The 19015-nt window shown below is 40.2% G+C and overlaps 4 protein-coding genes across 8 annotated transcripts; 3 read left to right on the top strand and 1 right to left on the bottom strand.

The window, feature by feature from the left end:
* The first annotated feature begins 167 nt into the window (after window positions 1–167).
* LOC106649703 (ubiquitin thioesterase trabid) lies at window positions 168–8618 on the top strand. Of its 3 annotated transcripts, none has more exons than XM_014367273.2 (12): window positions 168–1129; window positions 2752–2895; window positions 3028–3319; window positions 3390–3658; window positions 4065–4117; window positions 4347–4648; window positions 4719–4991; window positions 5350–5551; window positions 5630–5907; window positions 5975–6204; window positions 6275–6683; window positions 6856–8618. In XM_014367273.2, the coding sequence occupies exons 4-12, from the start codon at window positions 3436–3438 to the stop codon at window positions 6932–6934; spliced, it is 2049 nt and encodes a 682-aa protein (XP_014222759.1). In that variant the 5' UTR covers window positions 168–1129; window positions 2752–2895; window positions 3028–3319; window positions 3390–3435; the 3' UTR covers window positions 6935–8618. The 3 variants fall into 3 exon arrangements, with proteins under 3 accessions (XP_014222759.1, XP_014222757.1, XP_014222758.1); XM_014367271.2 differs by having other exon boundaries at window positions 4065–4279; XM_014367272.2 differs by lacking the exon at window positions 168–1129 and adding an exon at window positions 1480–1619 and having other exon boundaries at window positions 4065–4279.
* Window positions 8619–9839: 1221 nt separating this feature from the next.
* On the top strand, window positions 9840–12782 carry LOC106649691 (fukutin-related protein). 2 transcript variants are annotated; one of them, XM_014367253.2, is made up of 4 exons: window positions 9840–10726; window positions 10796–11379; window positions 11444–11701; window positions 12003–12782. In XM_014367253.2, the coding sequence occupies exons 2-4, from the start codon at window positions 10921–10923 to the stop codon at window positions 12765–12767; spliced, it is 1482 nt and encodes a 493-aa protein (XP_014222739.1). In that variant the 5' UTR covers window positions 9840–10726; window positions 10796–10920; the 3' UTR covers window positions 12768–12782. The 2 variants fall into 2 exon arrangements, with proteins under 2 accessions (XP_014222739.1, XP_014222740.1); XM_014367254.1 differs by lacking the exon at window positions 9840–10726 and having other exon boundaries at window positions 10762–11379.
* Window positions 12783–13594: 812 nt separating this feature from the next.
* Window positions 13595–16803, bottom strand: LOC106649690 (dynein intermediate chain 2, ciliary). The gene is made up of 10 exons (XM_023457598.1): window positions 16432–16803; window positions 16248–16355; window positions 15953–16157; window positions 15765–15878; window positions 15570–15685; window positions 15421–15504; window positions 14997–15342; window positions 14250–14910; window positions 13934–14167; window positions 13595–13792 (listed from the first exon to the last, which is right to left on the bottom strand). The coding sequence occupies exons 1-10, from the start codon at window positions 16468–16470 to the stop codon at window positions 13606–13608; spliced, it is 2094 nt and encodes a 697-aa protein (XP_023313366.1). The 5' UTR covers window positions 16471–16803; the 3' UTR covers window positions 13595–13605.
* A 97-nt stretch (window positions 16804–16900) lies between these two features.
* On the top strand, window positions 16901–18554 carry LOC106649513 (nucleoporin GLE1). 2 transcript variants are annotated; one of them, XM_023457599.1, is made up of 5 exons: window positions 16901–17007; window positions 17095–17172; window positions 17532–17838; window positions 17909–18113; window positions 18190–18554. In XM_023457599.1, exons 3-5 carry the CDS (start codon window positions 17646–17648, stop codon window positions 18443–18445), a joined length of 654 nt encoding a protein of 217 aa, XP_023313367.1. In that variant the 5' UTR covers window positions 16901–17007; window positions 17095–17172; window positions 17532–17645; the 3' UTR covers window positions 18446–18554. The 2 variants fall into 2 exon arrangements, with proteins under 2 accessions (XP_023313367.1, XP_014222438.1); XM_014366952.2 differs by having other exon boundaries at window positions 16901–17172.
* The last annotated feature ends 461 nt before the right edge of the window (window positions 18555–19015 follow it).

The raw sequence follows: 19015 nt of genomic DNA, 5'->3' as shown, positions 1-19015 counted from the left end.
TGTCAGTTGGCCGCCGCTTTCTGCTTGCACACATGACGCGAGCAACGCGTGCGCGCAAAATTTCATCCCCTCCACCGCCTCTGTTGCGGTTTCGTCCGATATACACTACATATATACAGATATATGCAATGCAATATAGTTGCAGTGGCAGCAGCAGCAGCAGCTTTCGGTGAAATTTTTTCTCCTCCATGCCTCTGTACAACCTTTCGCGCGCAGCCATCATCGCAGTGTGTGCAGTGCAGTGCTGCGGGCCTGCAGATTCTCTGCAGCGGAGAGAATAGCGAAGTCGTCGTCGTCGTCGTCGTCGTCGTCGTCGTAGTTGTAGTGCCGTGTTTTATATTTAGGAATTATAATATATATAAAAAGTGGCTGCTCTGTCTGTCGTGCACACGCGAATCTTTGCTATGTGCGCGTAATACGAACAAATATACTATATATTATAAATAACATTTTACGCATTATCGAATGCTCTGTGCTGCTGCTGCGAGTGTGTTCGTGAGTGTCATGTTTGTGTGTGTGTCGCGCGTGTGTCGTCGAGTCGTCGCTAATGTTGTATCCCAGAAACAGGCTCTCGCACGCTGAGAGCTAGAGCTTCTGCTGTTGCTGGTTCTGCTCATGAGCAAACATTGCGCACTCGGACTTTCGCGCTCGATGCCCGTATCCAGGTGCAGAACGAAAGTGCATACGAACAATTATATATTTAGGTGAAGAAGGAAAGAAAGTCCGATTAATAGAGAGAGAAGGAAAAAAAACGAAGCAGTAATGAGCTAACAAGGACGGTAGCTTATTATTGTTGACGGCGCGCACGCACACGATCGACGACGACGATGATGCTGCTGCTGCCGCGAATGCTGCTACTGCTCATGCTGACAGAGATGCCCGTGTCGAGCCATCAATACCAAAGCACGAGCCATTATCGACACTGCGGCTCGTAGTAATCGCGACGTTTTTATTTTTTTTTTCTTATGCATAACTCTGTCCTACGTTTAACACATAATAATAATTCAACACATAAATAAATCGATTCGTGAGTCAAGAAGTAAGACATCTACGCTACGCTGCTCCGATTTTTTTGTAAAATCGTATACAACACGAGAGTCAATACGCCGTTCGGACAACACAATAACGTGTACGTATATCACTAATATAGCTGCTACATACGTGTGTATGCGAGTGCACGGCTGCATGTATGCAAGTGTGCGTGTGTGTGTGAGTGCATCGTGCACGATATAGGTATATAATCGCAATAGCGTATAGCATAAGAATTGTGCTCTCGAGCACACAAGCAGAGGAGAGAAGAGTGCAAAATGTATATGTACAGTTGTCAGCAGTGAGCATGTAACGTGCGAGTGTTGTTGCTGTAAATACTCAGCGACGCTATAGACTTATGTGTGTGTTTGTGTGTTCGTAGATGTGTGTCCGTGTACATGCAGAGTAGGAGAGTTTCGCGAGGTGCTTATTGTACACACACAGTGCCACTAAAAGTCATTAAACCAAATAGAAACATCATAACATTGCTGCCATACCTATCGAGGCACGAGTATCACCTCGCCTGCTGCTACTTCGTTATACTCGAAGCGCGAGGCTCTTCGTGCATAAGGAAAACGCGTAAAAATATAGTGAGTTTTTAATTGTGCATCGCTTATAAATCACTCTGCTATCGTACGGGATCTCTCTTTTATGTATATAATAACACGTAAATACGCGTCTGCCAAGCTACCATCCAAGATTGTGCATGTGTGTGTGCGTGTGTGTGCGTGTACGAGCGTGTCAGTGAGTGTGCTTCGAGTTTGCGATCGTGTGCATGTGTGTGCGTGCAAATTTGAGGTGGGAGGCACTGTATGTCTCTTCTCTCCTGTGCCTGTCTCTGCTACTCGGTTCGAGTCAACCGTGCCTGTGTTGTGCTTCATGCCTATAAGCGCACCACGAGCGATACCTCTATATATGTGCATGCACAACACGCGATATAACATCGAGTCTATAAGGACTGCGCGACTTTTCTCTTATATGTTGTGGCGTACCTATATAACGTAGCGATGCACAGTTGTGGACATGTGCATATAATATACCTGTATACCTCGAAGAATCGTTCGAGCGCGGATGACAACCGTTTCGTGCCGCGACAATAGGTACAATATATAGGCGCGCGAAACGTTTACTGTTTGTTTTTCAAAATGAGAGGGCCCCCCTCGATGACGTCGTCGCGAGAGAGAGAGAGAGAGAGATGCTGTGTGCTCATTGCGTTAACTTCAACACATTATATAGGTAGGCACACCGAGGCACGCCGTTGCTTTGTAATAACGGCGCGCGGACCATTGTGATGTTGCTATCGTCGTATTTTGACGATGCGAGCTCGCGCGAGTATTATTACAGCGTGTGTATGTATCGGTGAATCAATGACTCGACTCGAGGATTGGTAATTTAAGTAACTGGGTTATGCACATACACGTTCGGCCTTTGATGATGATCAGCACCTCGTTCGTTATTGTAATTGAATTCATCTCGCGAGTCTATGATCATTAACGCGCTTTGGATTTATATGCTACTACGCTCTCGCTCCGCATTGAATACACAAGTCGTCTATATATATATATAGGTAAATCGTCCGGATATTCCGCGTACTTGAGTAAATGGGGTGCGCGAATTTATATTGAAAGACCGCAGATGCTATTTCCAATTACCCACGGATAATGACAATCGATGTCAAGTCCTGCACTTGGATTCTCATGCTTCATTTCATTTCGTTTCCAGTGACTTGTCAAGGATATAGCTGTACACCACTCTTGCCTTGCAATACCAATATTCTCAAAAGCAAGGACTTTTTGCCCTGTTCAGTCTCACCTTGTATGTTGTTGCCAATCTTTATGGATTCCTGTGCTTTGATTTTTACACCAGGTACATTGACCTTATTCATGAATTTTATTACAAGGGCTCTATTGTAGTAAAAATTTAATTTACTTTTTTTTGCTTTCTAACTAAAGTTAATTGTTTAAAAAGTAATATCTATAATCATATTTTGTTTTGCAGATATCATTGCTGATGACCTCTATAACATATGTAATTAATTTCATCATGATATTCATCCATCCAGCTACTGTCCCATGATGCTAGTTTCATTATATAATCATACATTTGAGATCAAAGCACTACCAGTAGTAAAACTTTGCTCAAAGTATTCAAGCTACAGACCAAGCCAAAAACTCACAGAGTCAAAAGGCAAAACATAAAATAAATAATTTTGATACAGTGGAGAGAGATACAAGAAGACGTTACCTTTATAATCTAAAAGTTGTTTTGGAATTTCTGGAACAATTTGAAGGTATATAAATTGAAGAAATTTTTTTTTTTAATTTGAGTTTCTATAACTCATTTTCAATTTTAATCAACAGATTATAGAGATAAAAGTAGCTTGCAAGCAAAAACATCTTTAAAAAAATGAGTAATAACCATGGTGAGGATGCAGAGTCAAAGTGGACCTGTGAATACTGTACATATAAAAACTATCCTTCATCAATGAAATGCACCATGTGCAGGGGTGTCAAACCTTTATTTGGAGAAGACATTTACCGGCTCAGGGAACCAAGTCCACAACGCTGTGGTTCTAATGCAGCTTCTGGTCCAGTCATAACACTACCAGAAACTGAATCCTATAATTTAGGTAATTTCACATTTTAAAATACTTTTAAATACCTTTAAATAATTGCTTTAAATTACACATCAATAACAATAGCTCAAAAATTTGATTATAAAAGCACGCACATTTGTGAGTTTCACTTCAAGATTCTTGATAACTTACTATTAGAGAAAGTAAAAAAAGGCAATAAAATCGAACTAAATTGCCCGTGAAAGTATGCGCTCATCTGGAGAATGTTACCTATGTACAAATACTAGACTTGCATCATTAGATACACTCACTATACGCTTTCCGACGTTTTTTATTCTTTTTTTTTTTTCCTTTTTGTTAATGCGCTGTACTTTCATTTTTAGTCGATGTTCCACGCAAACAAACGAGACTTTTTAAATTTAAATAAAACACGTATTGATAACAAATTTTCTTTATCCAGGTCATGAAAACTACAGCCAGAACGTTCCTTCAGCTGGTAAATGGTATTGCGAGGTATGCACATATTTAAATTATCAAAACACAACGCGTTGCGTTCAATGCTCCGAGTCTCGACCGCAAATGACTCCAAAACACAATCGGCAATCGACTGCGTCACATCTGCACGAGTCTTTAGAGCCATTGAGGCTCGGAGATCCACCTCCGCAGCCGAATTCAGTAATTCATCGTTATTATCAAATATGATTATCGTTAACTTGACAATGATGGCACGCTTCTTTTTCAGGCTAACACAAGCCCAAAAAATCAAAATAATCAGCAACAGCAGCTCAACCCAGAAGGGCAATTGGTAGAGAAATGGTCTTGCTCAGAGTGTACGTACGAAAATTGGCCTAGGTCAACAAAATGTATTATGTGTGGTCATCAGCGAGAACGTCACAATGTGCAGTCGCAACAACAAGAGCGAAATAACGCGAGCAATCTTATTCTGCCGAGTCCCGAATATCACGAAGTACGGGGCTTGCCCTCGCCACCACATACGCCTTACATTCATCAAGCCCAAAAGGACGAAAATGCTAGTGCAAGGCGGTAAGTACTTCTTGTCGACGAATGAAATTTAAGAAGAATCTTGAATGGACTTGAAATATTGTTTTATCAGGAGTTCGTTGCGATCCGATAGTCGTAACGAACTTATTCCACAGTCACCGAACAATTACGATCACGAACGCAGGCTGAAGCAAATGAAAAAACACATCGACTGGTGCTGGTTAAACGCGTGTTTGGGAGTCGTCGACGACGACAGTACACCGGTGGTAACTTACTTGGCCAGCGGGGGAGATCCGAGGCGTTCATTAACGCATTCCGAGGTTTTGCTACTCAATCGAAGCAGTGCTTTTGATGTGGGACACACACTAGTTCATTTAGCTATTAGGTAAGCCTAAGCAGGACACGAAAAACGCATCGATCGTCTATCCCCAAAAATATTTTCGCGACGCGCGAGATACATGCTGAATTTATATTTGTATAAAATGGCGATCGCGAGTATCTGTTTCTACGGTCGAGCGAAAGTGCAAGAAGCATGTGTGCGCCGAGCGTCAAGGTTTCTCACGAATATTGCAACGGTTAGATCTCTGGCGTCTCTCCAGTTAACGAAGCATTGACCTACAAAATCCCCAAGACGAGCTTTTAAATGACTTATTGCCGCGAAACGAATATGTTTTTGGATTAGCGGCTATTATATGCAAAAATACATAGAATAAATTTATAATTATGCATTATTTTTCTTCTAGATTTAAGAGAGAAGATATTTTAGCAACACTCTTAGCACAAATCGAAAGCTCCGGTACCGGACCCAAACGAGTTCCAAGTTACGTCGCTCCCGATCTAGCTGCTCAGATCAGAAGACACGTCACGAACAGTTTACGAATCAGAAAAGGACCATTTCAGTGCTATTTTGTAACTGAGATGCCAACTTTTGCCCTTCCTGCTGAGGTTAGTGTGAATCGAGTACATCTTTTACTAAGCTTTATGTTTTACTTGATTTCGAGAATAACTTCATCTTTTCATTAGATCGAAGAACTTCCTGCCGTGGTTCAAGAGCAATTGCTAGAAGAGCTACTGGACCGCGAAGCGCAGAACCAACTCGAAGGCGCAGGCAATGAGCCCGCGGCTTTGAACTGGTCATTAGAAATAACGGAACGTCTTGGTAGCCGGTTGCACGCACTCTGGAATCGCTCGGCTGGCGACTGCCTGCTCGACTCAGCGATGCAAGCCACTTGGGGTGTCTTTGATCGCGATAACGCACTGAGACGGGCGCTGGCTGACAGTCTTCAGCAAGCTGGTACACTGTAAGTACTCGATGATCGAATGCATTTAAAAAATTCATTTTTATTCATTGCCTCTTTCTATGAACAGTTTTTATCCTCGTTGGAGAGAGTATGAAGCATCGCAGGCTTCCTTACTATTAGATTTTACTCTCGAAGAGACCCAATGGCAGGATGATTGGGAGAACCTATTATCCACTGCTGCTCAACCAGGGAGTGCGCTTGAGCAGTTGCACGTTTTCGTTCTGGCTCACATACTGCGACGACCAATCATCGTTTACGGCGTCAAATACGTAAAGAGTTTTCGCGGCGAAGATATCGGTAAGCCTGGTTTTTTTTTTTTTTTTTTTGAAGTAAAAATCAAACTTTGACATCATGAAACAATTCGTAGGTTACGCAAGATTCGAAGGCGTTTACCTGCCACTTTTTTGGGACTCAACGTTTTGCCATCGTTCGCCCATAGCCTTGGGTTACACCCGTGGCCATTTCTCAGCCCTCGTGCCCATCGAGCCGTACTCGTCTCGCATTCCGGCGCTTGCGAGTAACGTTACTGGAAGCAACAGTCCAGTGACGCAGCTTCAAACGACCTTTATGCCTCTGATGGATCGTGAGCGCAAGCTCCTGCCCATACATTTTCTCATTCAATCCGAGCTAGGTCGCGAGGAGGCTATTTTGAAGCAGTGGATGGACGTGTGCACGACCGAAGGCGGTATTCTCGTTGCTCAGCAAAAATTGCACAAAAGACCATTGCTGGTTGGTCAGATGGTCGAGGAATGGCTGAACCATTATCGAAGACTTGCGTGAGTAAAGTGATGAATCGATAATAATATTACGATGTCACATAATGCTTGGATGTAATGCTTTTTTGTTCTCTTGTCTTGTTCTCTAGAAGAAGCAAGCTATTCTCTTCTTTTTAATGCATTCTTATACTTACCTATTATATTTATGCGTTATTATTGTTTTATTCTGTAGACAAATGAATGAGGCACCTTTTTCGAGGACCTTGACTTTGCAGGACTACAGTAGTGATGGCGATACCGAAGACGAGTAGCATTATTTTCCAAAGTGCAGCAAAACTAAAACAAAAAATTAGCAATCATTGAAAGCTTGTAAAGATTTCCCACAAATGAATGTATATCTATATATTTCTACGATGTGAAGAACTATTTAATGTCTGTGGATGAGTAATTTAAGATTTGAGTGATTAGGATGTATTATATTATTACCTCAGTCGCGGAAAGTAGAGAAATCGAACAATTGGCATAGTTCCTGTATAAATTGCCAAATATAAAAGCGCGTCTGAGGTTTGTTGCAATGACAAAAAATGAATATGTAAGTAAGAGAAAGTTCAAGTCTAACTTCTAGACTAAAGTTTAAAATAACTACACAAGTATTTTCATTGTTGCTTTTTCTTTTTTTTCAATCATGAATTAACATGTATCTAAGCGTATACTACAAATATGTATGTACTTTTGAGATATCGCCAAAATTTTAAATGTAAATTACGGTTTAAAACAAGGAATGTCTTTTTTGATACATTGAAAAAATGTTATTCGACCTTAGCAGATACACATCTATAACTGCAAAGTTGTTAATATTGCAAAGAGAAACGAATATATATATTTTTACAGTTCACACAGGTAGGTATTTGCGAGCCTTTATGTACCAAAATGATTTTCCTCAACAATAATTACTATGTACCTTTAAAGAATCATGTTTGCTTACGATTCTGTAACCATTTTTTTTCAAAAAGACTCAAACGTAATCATAATAGTTATGACACTACATAAAGGAAAAATCGAACGTAATTTTTAAAGTATAAGATTATAATTTTCTCGAAAATCGATTTTAAATAACGAATTTCCAAAAGATTTGTTGTGTATATTATATATATCTAAGGGATAGTAATAATTATTTAGACAAAACCCTGCGCGATTTTATCGTAACAGGCACAGGAGAATACGTAATTCTTGTGAGTGAATGAAAAACGATGAAAATAGTATATTGAAATGTATATCTTCATTTATGCTTTATATAGTATAGACGAATTTCAAATTAAACAAATAATAGTCTTATGTAAAGTGATAAATAATTATTAGATAAAAGGTTGGGGATAATAGAAATAGTAATTCACTTGTAAAAATACACGGGTGCTGTTATGGATTACATTGTAAAAGAAACATTAGAGAAAAAACGATCGAAGTATTGTAGAGCGTGATAGGTTATATTCTCGTATAATATCGTACGCCAAACGAGAATTTTATTGCATGTACATTAATACTTGAAAATGCACGACTCGCATCGTTGAAAAAAAACTTAAAGTCTGTGACTAATGTAAAATCAAAGAGACATTTACCGTTGTTGAATCGATATTACTAAATTTCAGCTTAGTATGTAATTTATATATAGTGGCTTGGAAAGTGATTGCCGATGTCGTGGATAAATTTTTATCGTAGTACAATTACAATAATACTTCAACATCACATAATAGAGTTTTTAGCGCTATTGCTTTTTTCAGTTCAATTATCGTAACGAAGTAATATATTGTTAATTTACATACTATTTTGACCGGGATAAATGCCAAATTTTATTTTAAGAATAAATGTGATTAGTATCGATTTATCCTACTGACAATTTTTTTTACGTCCATTCGTTTGATCTTTAAATGCTTTCTATTATTTCTCTTTGAATTGATTTTTCAAACAAACTCTTCTTGTTAAAATAATATCAAAAGCGTATAACAACGATGTAAATACGGTAATTAAAAAAATAAAAGATAATTGCGTCAGAAATTTTCCGTCTTCATCATCTTAAATGTAAAGTAAAATTATATATATATACACGAAAAAGTATAAAATACCATTGAAAACAATGTTCTCGGATGATAAATAAATTAAAATTCTGCAATGCGCGTTTCTGGCAAAATATAAAGAAAAACTCAATCAAAAGAGTACAAAATACTGAATGAAAATCAATGAATGAATGGTGTTCAAATCCTACTATGTATTTAAAATAAGTTGAGTCACGACGTTGAATGTTTTAAGAAAAAAATCTAATCTAACGAGTTATTTTTGAGTCCTTTTTTGCTAGAAAAATTCAAGGTTGTGCCTCAACATAAATTAAAAATCAAGTTTATAATAGCCCTCTAGTCTTTTTAATACTATATAGTTGTTGAATTTTTTTCTATTACACAAGATTGTGATGATATTGTGTTATATTAAAAATAGCGAGTGTGAGAGAAAATAAAAAATACAATAAATATATTCAAATATATAAAATTAAATATTACTATGCAAAAAATAAAACAAATTCACATAAAAGTAAAAAAATGAATAAAAATATGATTCAATTTTTGTTTCTTTAATTATTATTGATTGCCGGCCAAATAAATTCTCCTTTACTATGAAAAACTACAAATTTCTCGTTTTAATTGACGTTGAAAATAAGTTTTTATACCAAGCATATTATTATGTTTATTCAATTGGGTTGTAATTAATTTTTTTGTTTTAAAGATGATTATAACAAACGTAAACTAAAGTATATATTATATGATAATTATAAAAAGATTATATAGATAAAATTATATAATGATAGAGCTAAATAAAAATCGATGTAACATATTTCTGATGGACAATTGAATGATTTATAATACACGATAATATCAGTAATAACTATTACATAACGCAAAATGTTGTATACTTGACTGCGGGCGTAATGCTCTCCGCATGTGAATAACAAGTGATATATAAAAACGAGAGAAGTTGAGGTAAAATAACTTAAAATATTGAACGTCAAAGTTAGAAATTGATATTACGAGAATAAATTATATATATTAAATTGTTGAAATTCATAAAAAAAAATAAATCAATAGCAGCCAATGAGTTCTTCGGAAAAATAAACAATGTAACATGTATAAATATATATTACACAATAGAGCATGTGTGCGAGCGCGGCAAATGAATGAATAAACATGATATATACTTGACGAAAATTGAATAATGTAATATAAGAGACCCTTTTTCTTTCTGTAAAGTTGATAATAAAGACAAACTGGCGTTTCTGATTGTATTAATTGATAACAAAAAACAAAAACAAAATACCTTTGTAAGTTACTAAAATATCTATTAATTATTCTTATTTTTTCGTTGGGTTGCTACTTGATTTTGGCACTAACTAATATGACGATGATGGAAATAAAGTCATTCTTTTTCGAAATTCTTGATGTACTGCAATTATTTCAAAAACAAATTTTCACTTTAATTTAATTCAAGTCTAATTTTTCTCCTTTTTACTATTGAGAACAAAACTCGATATACCCAAATGGAACAATTTTAAAAATTTGCAAGTTTCGCGCGTGCCCTTCGGCAGCGTCACGTGATCACTGAGTGCCTGCAAGTTCTGCGAAAGCAAAAGCACCCGTGCAGGAACGAATACGCTCCTTGTGAATAACGAGAGCCGCAAGCGCAATCGCTCAAGCTCTAATCAGTTATATAGTGCTTTTAAGTTTGTTTCTCTTCCCGGATGTACTGCCTATCAAACTTACTTACCTCCGTCGACATTGTGTTCTTTTTTAGTTGAAAATTCAAACGGTCGTTGAATCACAACGTTCCATGGGCTACTCGAATCTTTCGTGAAAATTTAACAGTAAACCGTTGTGGCGGGTTAGGCGTGTGCGCGCTTGATTAGCGAGCGCCACAGGATGTCTACCCGATCGATGCCGGCTGTCCATTGTTGCTACTGTCGCTGATTCGCAAAAAAACGGTTGAATGCTGCTTTCGTTTCCGTTGGACACAGAATTCCAAGAGAAGAGATGAATTTGAATCATCGAAGAAAGCAGACTAACGTACGTTTAATATTTTCAACACCTCAATAATTCGAATCATTAATTTCTATTTGATTTGTTTTACTACAGTTAAAGTCTGATTACTGTTCTTCCTGCAATTTGAGATATGGGCAATTAATTATTGTGAAGTATGAAAACAGTATTTTGTGCCAACAGTGGTGAAATAGATTGACCAGCAGCAACGAATAGTAAAGATGGTTCGTTTAAAACCAGTGAGAATCTTAATACTTCTTCTTCTTGTAGCCAAATGCATGTTTTGGTACAAAGTTATATTTTCAAGCGAATCATTAAAATTATCAAAAGGCAATAACAGTGTAACTGAAGTGCCCCAAAAACTTCATAGACGATTGGCTCATCTGGTTACAATTGTTATCAGACAGTTTGAAAGTTTTGAAAATGATATTACGAATACAGTCAAAACAATATTGAATTCGTATCCAACTATGAATATTATAATCGTATCAAATGACTTTTTGTATCCACCTTTGGAATTGGATTTTACAAATCATACTTTGAAGAATGTCAAACTTGTTTACTTACAACCCAGTTTCGGTCGAACTGTCAAAGAAAGAAATCCTGTCAGTTTTATAACTACAAAATATATTGCATTTCTGCCTGATGCTACTAGACTAATTACCAAGCAGACACTTCAGGTAACAAATAAAAGAATTAATTAATCAAGATATAGATATTTCAACACTTATTTTTTCTGTTTAGGAAGCTATTGAAAGTGCATCAAAATTAGGAATTGTTTCTGTGCCAGTGGGCAAAAATTCTTTGGGTTGTCTCAATGCAAAATTAAGGATAAAACAATGGAGTTTAAAAGTTTCAAAAGCAAGTGGAACAGAGTGCGATATAGTATCTGGAAAACATGTTACAATCATAGATGTAGATATTATTAATAAATTGACGGATCCTTTTATGCTGCCATGTCCAAATGCTTTATACATACAAACAACTGCATTGGGAATGAAGGTAAGATTTGAAGTAATAAAACAATTTCTGGAAACTTATTTTATTCACTTTTATTTGTTTTTTTATATTTTTATTTGACTTGATTTTGAATGTAATCTCCCAAGATTAATGCTAATGCTTGATTTTTTTGCTTTTGTGTTGTGTTTTTTTATATTTGTACCATAATGCACTGCTTTTTATTCACATCATTTGAAAAAAAGTAAGTACCTATATGTTTCATGTTTTTATTTGATATTAGTTCATTGTACTAGCATGTTTAATATAAAAAATGTTATCATCTTCAAAGTTTCACTTATTGCAGGTTCATATCTTGAAAAATCTGCATTTCTTGGAAAGTAAGCAATTGTATAGAAGCCAACAAGCTCAAACACAACTCCAAACACTTCATAGAACTCGTGAAGCAGAAGCACTTAAAAAACTTGGTATAAAGCAAGTAACACATGTTTCTGGTAATACAGAGTGGTATGGATGTACAAGAGATACACCAAATTGCTTTGGCCCTGTAGTAAATGACATTCCATCTTACTTATTACAAAATCGTTATACCCCTCCGTGTTGCCTTGCTGGGCTTAGAAAAGTAGCTCTACATGTTTTCAATAAACTTGATGAAGTTGGAGTGCGATATTGGCTAGAAGCAGAATCTTTGTTAGGAGCTATGCACAGTGGTGATATTCTTCCTTGGGATCATAAAGTTGTAATTGGTATCAATAAGGATGATCTAAACAGATCACCCTGGATAGTAAAGGCAAGAAGTAAGGCAGTTGTCGATAATAAAGGTTTTGTGTGGGAAAAAGCTACAGAAGGAGAATTTTTCAAGGTTCAGTATTCCAAAGTCAACAGATTACATGTAAATATATTGCCATTTTATTCCAAAAATGGCACTATGACACGGGATGCATGGTTTCTGAAAGTTCGGGATTTTTCAGAACACTTTTTACATCCAATGTCGAGTATTGATTTTATTGGAAGACAAGTGCCCAGTCCGAATAATATAAGAGATTTTTTGGAATTGAAATTTTATAGAGGTGTAATAGAAAACCCAGAGTTGTCTGTTAAAAGATTTTAAATGTTATTGTTTTGATTGATACTATTTCTTGTATACTAAGAATATATAAGTTGAGGGATGATTTTTCTAATGAATTTATTCTAAATTAATCGTTCTTATTCAAAATAAATCACTTCCATGCAAGAACGAATAGGTATATGTACATAGACAGTAGATAAAAAATTTATTCACTCGTTGAAATGTAAAAAATAATACTATACTCTCATAGTATTATTTTTATTCTTAATCAATGTTCAAAGTCATGGAATTTAATCTCAGAAAATCAGTATATTACAGTCATTAGATCATAAGGAATATGTTTAATCAAAAAAGTTTGATTCCTAGTTACAAAAATTGTGTTGAGAGAATCTTCAGGCTCGATAGCAATTGTACATGTATATTTTTTGAACCTGAATATCCATACTGAATTTTCTCCACCTTTATGGCCGTTAATTAAAGCCAAAAACTATGTATTGTGTTCTTAAAGAAGAAGAAACAGTTCCATGGCCAAATGTCCAAATCGTCCAAACACGTAGTTCATATTACTATTGAATTTGTTAAAAAATGTATTGTGATATTTTATTATGATTATTGTATGATTGGTATTATAATCCTACACACGTTAAACTGTGATTTGGATTTGTTTTTGTACGAATCGTAAACGATATTTTAAAACTTGGGAAGTTACTCTAAACTGACGTTTTATACATTAAGGATTTCTCTTGACGCACACGCGATCTCTCATTGTCCACTATGTTTTTTCCAGAGAATCCAGTGCCAATAAGAAGAAAGCACCCATTCCGTATTTACAATTATTAAAAACAACCTATTAATGTTAAAGTTTTACACTCGGTATCGATTATGTAGGCTTAAGGAATTCCTTCATGTCGGTCGGCGGCTCGAGAACGGCCGGCTCGCGCACAAAGCTCAGCAGCTTCTCGAGCTTGGCCAGCTCGAGCTCGTCGTGGCTCATGTTCTGCTGCTTCTTGGTCGGCTTGACCTTCTGCCGGAGATTCGGCGACAATTTCATCGTGTTGATCGTACCTCTGGAATTGATGACAAAACAATGTTCAAAATAATTAAGAGATATAAAGAGAAAATGACGAATAAAGCACACTTAAAAGTACACCAAAGCAATAATAAAAATATAAAGTGTCTCTGTTTATTGATTTGCATGCGCCTCTCACTTGTCGTCTCCCACGATGATAAAGGGCAGAGTGTGATTGAAGGCCAGCCTGGTGGGTTTGCGCCTCTTGCGATCTACCACGGCTTGGCTGCAGATCGGTCTGTACTTGTGGATGTTGAGGTCGAACACGCTGACCTTGCCGTCGTTCGACACGCAGGCGAGCACCGTCGCGCTGTAGGGCGCCCACTGGACGTCGCCGATCGGCACGCCGAGATCGAACATGAAGAGCGGCTCTCTGCCCACAATTGGTCGCACACAATCAGTGATCCCTCGAAGACGGAAAAAATTCCGTTCAAATTCCACGTTGTGGTACTCACGGTCGGCCGTCCTCCCAAATCTTGATGCGCCAATCGGCGGCGCACGAGGCGAATATGTCGGAATTGAACTTGTTGAAGGCGATCCTGTAGATGGGCATGTCGTGGGCGTCCTCGTACGTGCTCATGTAGCAGCTGCTGTAGGCCGTGTTGCACTTGTAGATGGTGCCCTCCTCCGTGCCGACGAGATAGACGCTCGGGTCCTGCGGGTGGAAGGCGATGCAGGTGCCGCAGCCCTTGAGCAACATCTGTGTGCCGTCGGGCCCGGGTATCGGTGGCCTGTCGAGCAGCAGCGTCATCACAGTGGTGCAGCCCAGGTCGTTCTGATTCAACACCCAGTGATTGACGCGGCCGTCCGTGCTCACGCTGAAGAACGTGAGATTGCCTTCCTCGGTCTCGGGCGCCCAGCAGACCTGCCAGACGATGCCCGCGTGCTTCTGGGTGACGTCGTTGCTCTTGTACTGGGGCGCGCTAGAGGCCAGCTGCACGTTGTAGACCTCCACCGAGCCGTCGAGGGTGCCGAGCACTATGAGGTGCGGATGCTGCGGATTGAAGTCCACGCACATCACCGGCGACTCGGTCATGCATATCCACTCGGGGTAGGACGGATTTTTCAGGGTGAACAGGCAGACCGCGCCGTAGGGCATCGGATTGTTGAACGACACTGTGGACGAGAGAGAAAAGAGGCATCGAATCAGTCGTCGTCGTCGTCGAGCGTGCAACATCGATCGCGCCAGCTGCCCCACTAACTCGATCCAAAGGCCACGGCGAAGAGGTCGTAGTATCTGCCGTTGAAGCACATGTCCGTGACGTCGTGCTTCTTGGTCTTCTCGTAGCTGAGCTTCCAGAGGGGCAGCAGCGTGCCCTCGCCCTCCTTGAACTCGTCGCTCGGGTCGTCCCAGTAGCGATAGTCCTGGGTCAGGTCGTCGAAGATGTTCTGATTGACCATGCGCTCGAGGGTCTTGACGGCCTGGAGCATGCGCTGCGTCATTGCCGCGTTCTCCTCCTGGGCCTTCTTCTTGGGATCGTCGCGGCCGCGCTGCTGCGACGACTTCTTCTCCTTCTCCTTCTCCTGCTGCTGACGATTGTAGTCCGCCTGACGAATTCAAAGATGGCTTATTAGAAGGCGAAAGGCTTCCATCGGTTGTAATAATGCTCGATTATACGTAATTACGGTGTAATCGTCGTAAATCAAGCCCTGATAAACTTGGCCGGAACAGTTGGCAGTGGGTGGTGGCACGGTTTGTGTCGTCATGTCCTGGGTCGAAAACAAGTCGATGAATCAAATTTTGCATGTTTACAACTAGCGCGACTACTACTCACCCGTATGGGAATGTCGTAAGTGAGTGCGGCTCGCTCGCAATAATTGAACTGATTCGGGACTTTTTTCGGTTTCCCGGGTGTTCCCTCGCCTTCGTCTTCCTCGGGCTCGTCGGGTCCTTTTTCACAACGAGTGGTCATTTGATTTTTTTTCAAACTACTCGCGCGCGTTCGCGATTAATTTAGCGCGGGCCTTACCTGCTTCTCCTTCTTCTCTGTCATCCTCAAAACCCTCGTCGAATTTTTCTTTGTCCTCTTCACCCTCGTCTTCCTCGCCTTCGCCCTCGCCACTGATGTCGTCGTCGTCCGAAACTTATGAAAAATGAAAAACACAAAAATACATGTACAAAATTTCGTTTCGAGCTTTTAACACAGTAAAAGCTTACTTCTGTAAGCGCCACCGGACAATTGGATTTTGGCCTCCTCGCTGTCTTTGTGCAGCACGAGTTCCTGGACGTCGAGGGTCGTTACCAGGTCAGGTGGATCGGGCAGCTTGACGAACTCTCTCGCCGCGTAGGACCATTGAACTATGTAGCTCGGCTCGTAGTGATTCTTCATCGTCAGCGCTCGAGCAATGTCCTCGTCCAATTCCTGCAATTACATCGGCCCATCCTCTCGATTAGTGCAATACATCTCGAGTGCACAGTAAAGGGCAGGTAGGCACGATGACAATTCACGTACCTCCTCGTTAAGATTCAACTGATCGTCGGGCTTCAGGAGCCCTTTGGCCAGGCCACGGTCCATGCCCATCTCGCTCCCGTAACGTGACACACTCCTGGTCAGGGTGATCTGCAATTCACATATTTTTTTGGCAGATTATTATCCGAATTTCAAAGCTCTACTGTGATGATTAAAAGCCACTTACCACAGATTTGGTGGGTTTTTTTACTAAAGACTGCGGCATCGTGATGGATTTTTATCTAGTCCTTTTCTTTCCTCCGATATATCAACGAGAAATTGACGACTTTATCGCGCGACGAGTGTCAATCGTAACTATTACTCGACAGGATTCATCCAAAGTTACGTTAAACTTTTCTGCTTCTCGCAACGCAGCCAATCTCGGGATAAATATACAAAAGGTTATGGATGCGTGTTTGCAATGGTCTTTTGTTTTCATCCAATTATTGCGCAAAATTATCTTTGCGTAATTGAAAGAGCACACGAGCGGTTTTCATCGGGTCGGCATCGATCAAACACGCGCCACACGCTCGCGCCCGCCGCCGCCAACAACGTAATTTTCAAAAAGCTCCTCCTGTATGTGTGCCCTTATATACTCAGTATACCGTATAAAGGGATTTGCGCCGTGTGTGCGCACAGCCAAGCCGGCGCAGGCTCGAGACACATGCGCGCAGGGGGACTGACTCGCGCGACAGTGATATCAAGCTCGCGATCGTCGAGGTTATTGCCTGCCGCTTGGCTGGCGTGTCTTCTTATTGATAAAGTACGCACGTAAAATATACGTAGAGTCCCGATTTCTCGTACGGGGGTTAAATATTTTGGATTCATGTGTCGTTTTAAACTGCTGCAGCTCCGGATGCTGATGTCTCGATCGACCTGCGGATGAAGCTCGCCAAGTGCAGAGACTCGGCAACACAACGCGACAGAGGTAAGTAAGTGGTCACACATCGGCGATTTTTCGATCGTGTGACATTTAACTCGTCTCTTTCAACTAGAAAAATAATCGATTTTAGCGATAGAAGTGACTGTACTCGAATATTTTTCCTTGGCTATGCAAAAGAAGTCGCGTGCATGTGTGTACATGATGTTATGCAGCTGTGCGGAACAAGTGCGAGTACACTCGCTCTCGCACACGCTCCCTCGTTCGGTTCGCGTGGAAAAATCAATAAAGTCGTTCTCGTGGCGGAGCAGCCGCTCGCGTGCATTATTCAACGAGGCTCGTTGCGGCAGCGCGATGTACTCTGTACGAGCGAAAAACTATCAAGGATCCCCCGTTTGACTTTTCAGACTGATGGATAATCATCGATAACGATATCTAGCATAAAGAGAGAGGGGGAGATTGCGAGCGAGAGAGAGAGACAGAGCGAGAGGAGGGGCGGATTTGAGAACTGCTTCGGTGAAATGGAGGATAGCGGCATCGACAGCGACCCCAAGATTACGGCCCACATGGACGATGATAACGCTTACGCGGCGGGCGATAGCAGCAGTATCAGCAGTGATGACGATCATCCACATCATCACCACGCGGCGGCGCTCCGACCCGTGGGTCCGTTACAGCAAAAGTTCACCACTAAGCAGCTGCAGAGAAAACTTGGTATTGCAGCAGTAGTACTCGCAGAGAGCTGTAATTGTGTTTTACTCATAAATACGAATTTTCTTTGCAGAGGCGAGGATCGAGCAAGCCAAGAGGATACAGCGCAATTCCAAGTACACGAAGCTGCCGGATCAAGAGCCCATGGACGCGCATCAAAGCTCGAGCCAAGCCGAGCCGAGCGGCTCGCAGCTCATACCGATCAAAAAACTGCCGATACCGATGAAGAAGAAGAAGCACAATGCCCTGGTCGAGATCTGGCACTCGGACAGCGATAGGTGAGACGTGCGAAAAATTTTATTATTTTTTTTTTTTTGCTTGCAAATGCCTTGAGCAAATAATCTTCTGTTGAAGCGAGGACGAATTATTCCCGATGACGAAGAAAAAGGCCAGGCCCAAAGCCGAGAAGAAGCTGATACAGCCACAACAGCAGCAGCAGCAGCAGCAACAGCAGCAGCAGCACAGCATGATCGACGCTTTCAGCATCGAAGAGATGAGTGAGGACGACGGAAGCGAGGATTCGCTGCATCTGGGCTCCGACTCGGAGCTGCACCACAGGCGCGACGGCTACTTCGGTGACTGCTTGGCCTGCAACTGCCGTGTCATGTAAAAGCTCCTTTTTTTCTCCCGCCAAAGATTCTTCTACACTGAAATAATACAGAGTCGCCAATCGTGAAAAAAAGGAGTAAAATAAAAAGCACCTGTACATAGTTTCTTATTTTGTAAAAGCACAAATGTTAGCGCAAACTAAAATTTATATGTCGTTTATCCGTATAAAAAGTGTAATGTATATTTTTGTGCTTATACGAATGCGCGTATCCAGCCGACATTCGGAAAGCGTTTGATGTTTTGTATATTACAAAGAAAATAGAAAGATAAACACGAAAGGAGAAAAAAAATACCATTTGCACTCTTGATTTATGCTTATTACTAGCAATGTCGAACATTTTTATCTGCTATCGATCGCGAGGGTATCGTCGCCCGCAGCTTCAATTCCATCCTGAGCTATATCGAATTTCCTAATTTAAATAGTGCCATTGTAGCTCTTCTAGAGATTAAAAACTGTTTTTTTCCTTCCAGTTACTTTTTTCTCCCCCTCAACTTATACGTTATGTCTATAGCTGAGCCATTTTTTTTTTTATACAAAAAAAAAACGAATGTCGCTCGCGTGCACGTACAC

Source organism: Trichogramma pretiosum, unplaced genomic scaffold, assembly GCF_000599845.2.
Source record: "Trichogramma pretiosum strain Unisexual culture from Peru unplaced genomic scaffold, Tpre_2.0 scaffold43, whole genome shotgun sequence".
NCBI lineage: Eukaryota > Metazoa > Arthropoda > Insecta > Hymenoptera > Trichogrammatidae > Trichogramma > Trichogramma pretiosum.
Note: the sequence above shows the minus strand (reverse complement) of the source record. Positions and strands in the feature narration are given on the sequence as shown.

Bases quoted from the DNA above. Each gene is read 5' to 3' on its own strand.
- LOC106649703 (XM_014367271.2), top strand. From the start codon at position 3,436: ATGAGTAATAACCATGGTGAGGATGCAGAGTCAAAGTGGACCTGTGAA. The intron at 5,552-5,629 runs GTTAGTGTGAAT...TCTTTTCATTAG, and splicing joins CTTTTGCCCTTCCTGCTGAG to ATCGAAGAACTTCCTGCCGT. The intron at 6,684-6,855 runs GTGAGTAAAGTG...TTTATTCTGTAG, and splicing joins AACCATTATCGAAGACTTGC to ACAAATGAATGAGGCACCTT.
- LOC106649691 (XM_014367253.2), top strand. From the start codon at position 10,921: ATGGTTCGTTTAAAACCAGTGAGAATCTTAATACTTCTTCTTCTTGTA. The intron at 11,380-11,443 runs GTAACAAATAAA...TTTTCTGTTTAG, and splicing joins TTACCAAGCAGACACTTCAG to GAAGCTATTGAAAGTGCATC. The intron at 11,702-12,002 runs GTAAGATTTGAA...CACTTATTGCAG, and splicing joins CAACTGCATTGGGAATGAAG to GTTCATATCTTGAAAAATCT.
- LOC106649690 (XM_023457598.1), bottom strand. From the start codon at position 16,470: ATGCCGCAGTCTTTAGTAAAAAAACCCACCAAATCTGTG. The intron at 15,879-15,952 runs GTAAGCTTTTAC...ATTTTTCATAAG, and splicing joins GTCCGGTGGCGCTTACAGAA to TTTCGGACGACGACGACATC. The intron at 14,911-14,996 runs GTTAGTGGGGCA...TCTCGTCCACAG, and splicing joins CGCCGTGGCCTTTGGATCGA to TGTCGTTCAACAATCCGATG.
- LOC106649513 (XM_023457599.1), top strand. From the start codon at position 17,646: ATGGAGGATAGCGGCATCGACAGCGACCCCAAGATTACGGCCCACATG. The intron at 17,839-17,908 runs GTATTGCAGCAG...TTTTCTTTGCAG, and splicing joins GCAGCTGCAGAGAAAACTTG to AGGCGAGGATCGAGCAAGCC. The intron at 18,114-18,189 runs GTGAGACGTGCG...CTTCTGTTGAAG, and splicing joins TGGCACTCGGACAGCGATAG to CGAGGACGAATTATTCCCGA.